Source organism: Chelonus insularis, unplaced genomic scaffold (genome assembly GCF_013357705.1).
Source record: "Chelonus insularis isolate UGA/USDA-ARS -01 unplaced genomic scaffold, ASM1335770v1 contig_13_pilon, whole genome shotgun sequence".
NCBI lineage: Eukaryota > Metazoa > Arthropoda > Insecta > Hymenoptera > Braconidae > Chelonus > Chelonus insularis.
Window position 1 is genome coordinate 17,867 of NW_023276380.1, and position 7,879 is coordinate 25,745.

A 7,879-nucleotide genomic window follows, 5' to 3' on the forward strand; every position below is an offset into this window, starting at 1 on the left:
TGATTTGAGAACGATTATTATTATTGCAACAATTTTTGATCAAAGGCAAATATCAATTCGAAGAAAAATTTAATCAGACTTGGCCCAATTTATTGAATTTTTCTCTCAAATTTAGTAAGAATATGTATCCTTGCTATAACAATTGATAATAAAATATTCTGATAAGGAAGAATATAATTAAAATTGGGCCATTACCTTCATGTAATATGGCACTTGATGGTGTGAAAATATCATTACACAGTGATATTTTATAAGACGGAACAGCTTTAAGGAATCCTCTATTGCCTTTTATTATTTGATTTTTGATGCTATTTGAAAATAAATTGAATGCAAGAACTAAAATTGGACTTACCGATGTTATACTCATTTTTCGAATATGATTAGTTTCTTCGGTGCATGTAGTACATATTTTTTGCAATTATGTTTTTGTGACAAAAAGTTTTTTATTGAATCGATTACGGTTACAACGTTCGAAGATGCTGGTAATAATAAGGAGACAGAATCTGCTGTGTGATTAATTACATAATTACACTTTCGACACCGATCTGAATATGATTGTTGATGCGTAAATAACCGATTTATATAATCGTACTTTTCACATAATGTATGAAAAAATAATAATGGGTTCAATACTTCCACGTTATTGCCAAACTCACTATCTATGAATGGTAATATACTTATAGTACTCAAACTATTATAATTATTTTTGTGTAACTGGAGCAATGCCTGCAATGGTGTTTGCGGTAATTCTTGGATTTTTCGAATATAGTCTTTCAGAAAAATACCATTAAAAATGCATTGGATGGTAGCATTTGCATAGCTATGAGTACCTTCATCATTTTCGAAACTACAGATCAGAATGACATTACAGTTCACTTTCTGCATACTGTTTTTATCATTACTTTCATTCAAATCAAATTCTTCTAGAGCCCATCGGAGATCCATTACTTTTGTTCGACGTTTTTCATTAATTAACTTCCCAGTGGGAAGTTATAGTAATGGGTCCGATTTTGCGAATCGCTAATTTTGACATATCTCCACGTTTTAAGGTCCCCAGAGTTGAATACGATAGTTTTTACGTCGACGTCTGTGTGTGTGTGTATGTACGTATGTGCGTATGTGCGTATGTTCGTATGTTCGTACGTGCGTTCGGAATTATTTTTCGCCTCGATTATCTCGAGAACAAAGAATGATATCGACGTGGGACCAACTGCATTCGACGCGTAATTACGTAACTTAGAACTGATTGAATTTTCAGCAAAATCGGTCCAGCCATTTTTTATGCAGAATCAAAAAACTGAAAAATAGTGAACTACCTAAATTCTGCAATTTATAAATTATACCATTTTTTAGAGGGAATTTCGAGATCTTTTCAAAAATATGAATATCAAATGTTCAGAATGATTGTACAGAAATATGATGACAGTATTTCATAAAAAAAAAAATTTTAGCAAACAAAATCAGCAATGAAAAAATTTTAGTCAATAATAATTATCAATAATATGGCATTGTGTTCATAACAATTGAACATTGTTACTAACAAGTGATTATTGATTATAGTAATATTAGAATAATACGTTTTAAATTGTTATAAACAATAAAAATAGGGACCCTTTCTATATATATGAGTACTTTTAACGCATAATTTTTCCGTTTGCTAAAAAAATGTTACCAACCGTATGCCATAAATGAAAACATACTTTTTTCGTGTATAACAATGAAATTCGTTGTAAATAATGAAAAAAAGGATCTATGAGGTACATTCGAATTCTTCTAACGCACAATTTTTTCTTTTACTGAAATAAAGTAACTAACCATATTAAATGAATAAAAACAGCCTCATTTCGTTTATAACGATTCCATTTGTTATAAAAAATGGAAACGGGTTCTATTCAAATTGTTTTTTTATTTTTTCCACTGGGAAGTTGGTCGTGTAGACCATTCGGGTCGCACCCAGACCACTGCAGAGCACTGATATTTTTAATTTGGTTTAAATCAGGACGATATATTTTTCAATTGCGAATATACTCGCTTTTATTTGAGACGGGTCGAAGTTTATTAAATGGACACCTTCTAACGATGTTACTCGAGATAGTCCAACATAAGTTTGTCCGGTACAAAATACTCGATTACCCACATCAATAATGGCATTTTTTAAACTCTATCCCTGACTTTTATGGACTGTAATACCATAACTCAAACATATTGGAAATTGTTTTCGAATTACATAAGCATCATTCATTATTTGAAATTTAGCACTCATTCGTTGTATAGTACATTTGTTTTCATCATTTAACTTAATAGTAATTGAAATATTATCTTCACAGGCATTGATAGATTTTGATACTGACATAATCGTACCAATTGCGCCATGAACAAGACCCAGCGTTACATCAATGTTCCGTCTAATCATGATTTTTGCTCCAATTATAACTACAATATTTTTTGCTAATCCTGCTGTACGTGTGTCATCATTTTCCAATTTTTTCCATAATGTAGATCTTTTTTTGGCAAAATTTTTTGGACAATCTATTGTATCATTGGCTACAAGATATATTTCTGAAGAAGAAATTTTTTTCAACATTGCAGAATTTAGAATATTACATTGATTACATGTAGGTAACAAGCATACAGAGTTATCAGTTTGTTAATGTATGTACATATGTCATTTAATCGATTATCGTAATCAGATGTGGGATTAATAACTACTTTTCGTTGTTCCAACACTTTAACATCGCTACCAGTTGATGCGCCTACTCGGTAACGAGAAAGTAATCTGCTGTATTCAAGGTCATTTTTTTCGACGCATATTAATTGTCAATTCATCATAATGGAATAAATTACGCCATAAATTGAAACTTCCTAATGAACCAATAAATTTTTGTACTTATTCTAATGATAATTTACAAAATATAGGATCTTCTCTTACAGGTGGAAGTTGTAGTAAATCTCCGAACACAAGAATATGTAAACCACCAAACCAACCATTCTTTTTCTCTACAGTATTAAAAATTTCTACTAATCGTAGATGTATCTACAGTAACACAAGATTAGAAATCATTGATATTTTATCAATAATAACTAAAATAACATTCTGAAATTTAGTCCTTAACGCTTGTAAAGCGTTGTCTGATAATGGCCTGTATTGACAAGCGTAACCATGCTCAACTGGCAATGAAAACGCCTTGTAAACGATAACGCCATTAATATTGAATGCTGCGATTCCTGTCTGTGCAGACAAAACAACTTGTTTATTAAAGTTACGCTCTACCAAACATTTTATTGTATGTATCAAAAAACTTTTACCTGTACCACCTGCACCACTGACATAAAGTCGTAAACTGCGTCATCTGACTCAATAGCTTGTTTTACTTTATCTAATATTCGTAATTGATCATTATTCAATTGTTTAACCATATCCTCAAGATTATTCAATGGTTTATTAATACGAGCAATATGATCATGGACGAGCAAATCGCCAACTGATGCAGAGTTTAGTTGTTTGTCACTTTTTAATTGTCCGGTTCCTTGTGACATACAACCGATATTCACCGTTGAAATTGTTTCCGGATTTTTATTTAATTTTTCATCGATTTTCTGTTGTATCAAATCTAAACCTTTCTACAGTTTGATATTTTTTTCATGATATTTAACTGCTTCTGTAAGATATTGGCGATTTTTCTGAAATGATTCAGTATAAGTATTGCAATTATTCTTTAATTCTGCATCGTTTTTCCATGGTTGATACAATAATAACAATGCATAATAGTATCGTTCAGGTTCAGTATGCACATTGTATTTATAGTAATTTACTAAGTGCGGAACCTTTCGTCGTTTCAAGAATAATGAATTTTTCATTTGATATACTTCATTGTTATTTTTAGGTTTTGTTTTGCTAATATGAATACCAAGAAGCAAAATTGAAAAAAGACAAATGTTCTAACTCATCAGGACAATTTGGATAATGATCATCAATAATTGATAGACGAAATATATCTGTTGACTCTTGATTCAATTTTTAAATTTCCGTGTATGTTTTTACCATTCGGCTTCGAATCATGGATACATGTATCCATACAAAAGTTGTGTGAGTATCTGTACCATGCAATGGAATACCTAACAATGTATCTGCTGCTTCGAGAGCACCAACTTTGCGATGAATTAACGAACGAAAAGCTATATTCTATGATCTTTGATACAATGATTTTGTTGAATTAATGTCTTCTAACATTTCAACTGGATGCGCAGATTCGGCTTTTACAGAATACTTTGTACAATATTGCGTTAATAATGTAGAAGATTCTCTTGGGATTGTAATCATTGATATTAACTTCCTCAGTAGTACGAGCAAGATCGTATAGACAACTTTTCGTTTTCAAATTTTTTCGTCCAGCAATAGACGTTGCTATATCACGTAAAATGAAATATTCGGTAAGTGGTCTAGGAAATCCAAATCTACAAATTTTTTAGATATTGAACAGTTGGGAATATAATAGGATTTTCTTCAAAGGAATAGAAAGAATAAAGACATTTTAAAAATTGTAGATATTTATCATCCGCAATTTTATTATTTAGTGAATCATAAATATAAATATTACAAGTATCGTAATAACTACACACCCAATGACCTCCTTCCATTAAATGAGCATTGATATCACTATATTCCTTTTCAATTTTATTAAGTATTTGTATGTGTCGTTTTTTCTGAGGAATTGGTTGAATAAGATCAGGTTTCTGTAATGTCCAGCTCTCTCGATATTCATAACCAAAATTAAGATGTAATAATAAAGCGATATCATCTATATGGTCATCTTCCAACCGAATATTACTAGAAATAATATTGCGCAATCTCATATTTAATTTTGACATAATGTTACATTGATTACAAACTTACAAGAAAAAATTTTTTTTTCCTGTAAAATCTTTAAATATAGTTTTTAAATATTTCCAAATAATAGTAATTGAAAGTCGCAAGTGACCGAGCAGAAAGTCGCAAGTGGCGACTAGAAATTTGCAAGTGACAGACTAAAAAGTCGCAAGTGGCAGACTAGAAAGTCGCAAACGGCAGACTAGAAATTTGCAAGTGACAGACTACAAAGTCGCAAGTGGCAGACTGAAAAATATAAATATAATAATAGAAGTTGCTGTCAAAAATGAGTCACTGTTTATAATCACAACAAAATTTTTAATTTAATATTATTTATAATTCAGTTTTAAAACTCAATTATATAACTAATTTACTAATAAACTAAGTATTTAATAATCCTATAAAACTTAAAAGTTATTGAATGAAATACATTAAATACACTACACACGGTTATTTTGCACTGAATAAACAAGAATTGATCGATCGACGAAAATTGGCATATTCTGCCATCTGTGTAACATAAGAAGTTACTAACATAAAATGAACAAGTGTGACTGTCCATACTTCCAAAATATCGTTTGATAATATTATCGATCTTCATCATAAATTATTATTATGTAGTGTATATATTGTAAAAGAAGACTCAATAACAACTTCGGAAAATAAGTATAGTAATTAAAATGTTTATTAATGATTGACAGCAATTAATTAAAAGTAAGAATCCGTGCGGTCAACTCAAGTCTCAGACAAAAACTGGAGATAAACAAACTCTCCCCTCGTTGCTATAAATCGTCAAGCAATCGATGTTAACTAACAATCTGTCGTTAGTCTAATAGTAATGACTAGTCTAATGAGATGGCGACATACAAATATTTTACACTTCTCCCGATTTTATAAAAATTGCCGACTGGCAATTCCTATTAGTTGGGTAAAAATATTGGATTAGGCTAAAATAAATAAACATGTAAAATCTAAAATTACATTTCTAATTCGAAATTATGAAAATCAAATTAATAATCATTCAAAATTATAAAGATGAATCAAGTTATTATTCAGCCTAGATTCCAATATTGCCGCTTCCCAACTCTGTCTGCTTTAAAAAATAAATAAAACAAATAATTAGGAGGGAAAAATCCTGCGGCGGGTAAAAACCTCCAAACAGACCAAAATGATTTAAATTAAACTAAAAACGTGATTCTATACAATAAAAGATTTCTTAAAAACTAATCGTCCGTTAGTCAAATTAAAAATTAAAATTAAAATTTCCATCTTCAATTCCCTTTCCATCCTTCTTTTTCATCAGGAGGAACCACTAGAAAGAACCAAAAGAACCCAAAGAGTAGGAAATGCCAAGAACTGGAAGGTCATGGAACTGAACAAAATGAAAGTTCCTCACAGAATCAAAGTTCAAAATTTCATTTTTAATCATAAATTCAATGTTCAATTAATAACTAGGTTGAATGGTCACATTTCATGGAGTCAATTCTCCAAATAAATTCCGACTTCGCATCCTTTTTTAAAATAAATCCGACTCTCAAATAAATGATTCAATATCATTAAAACAATCAATTCAATTCCACCTTGCGCAAGGAATTTTCAAAAATAAGTTCAATAGCTTCTGCTCACTGTGCAAACTAAATTATTAAAAATTGGGCTCACAGTTAAGCATACTATCCGAACAAAAATATTAGGATACCATGGACATCTAGTACCTCACTTTGTTTCACTTCGGCCAATAAATGAAGAAAAGGATTCCAGTACAATGACTCCAACTGTGTATATCCTACAGTAACTCCACGAGAACGCTCCAGAACAGACATTGTAAATTTAAATCAACAATCAAATGATCAATGAAAGCCAACATTCTCAGACTGGCAGTTACAAAAACCCTGAATTCAACAGAAATAAGGAATCCAGTAAGAGTCAAAATAACTAATTATCTTCATAAGGAGCGAGTCTATTCACATGAACAACTTTCAAACGACCATTCGGAATTTTATGAATTCGAAATACAACATCATTAAGTTTGTTTTTGATAATATATGGACCTCCTACTCACATTGAAGTTTTGGACACTTTCCTTTAACTCTTTTAGTGAAAAATAACCAAACCTTTTGACCGACATCAAAAAAAAGAATATTAGATTTCAAATCATACATATACTTAAGTTTTTCAGATTTAATTTGCAACTTATCCCGTACATTATCATGAACAATCTTTAATTGTTCACGAAGATTAAAAACAAAATCAGTTATAGAATTATCCTCAAAAGAATTATCTGAAGGATTAATTCCTCTAAGAAGATCAATAGGCAACCTTAATTCACGACCTAACATCAATAAAGCTGGAGAATACTAAGTAGTTTCATGTTTTGAAGAACGATAAGCCAACAAAAATAAAGAAATCCACTTATCCCAATCTTTTTGATTTTTACTAATAAATTTGGACAAATATTGAAGAATAGTCCTATGCAACCTTTCAACTAAACCATTTGATTGGGGATGAAGAGGTGTGGTTCTTGTCTTCTTAATACCAAAAAGACTCATGACCTCCTTGAAGATTTCAGATTCAAATTCTCGACCCTGATCAGAATGAATTTCAATAGGAACACCATATCTACAAAATATTTGAGTTACTAAAGCCTCAGCAATAGTAGAAGCCTGATGATTAGGCAGAGGAATCGCCTCAGGCCATCTAGTAAAATAATCTGTAACAACAAGTAAAAATTTATTTCCAGAAGAGGTTTTAGTAAGAGGACCAAGAATATCAATGGCAACCCTTTCAAAAGGAGAACCAACATTATGAATTTGAAGTTGACCACAAGACTTTTTATGGGGACCCTTTTTAGCGAAACAAACTTTGCATTTTTTACACCAAATCTCAACATCTTGCTTAAGAGTTGCCCAGAAAAATCGTTGACGAATTTTTGAAATCGTTTTATTAATACCAAAATGACCACCAGAAGGAGAATTATGAGCCTCATGAATTATTTCATTCACTTTAGCTCGAGGA

The 7,879-nt window shown here is 30.9% G+C and overlaps 1 protein-coding gene across 1 annotated transcript; it reads right to left on the minus strand.

Moving 5' to 3' along the window:
• Positions 1-2,161: 2,161 nt before the first annotated feature.
• On the minus strand, positions 2,162-2,584 carry LOC118074962 (ATP-dependent DNA helicase PIF1-like). Its single transcript, XM_035096533.1, has one exon. It carries the CDS (start codon positions 2,582-2,584, stop codon positions 2,162-2,164), a length of 423 nt encoding a protein of 140 aa, XP_034952424.1.
• Positions 2,585-7,879: the final 5,295 nt, after the last annotated feature.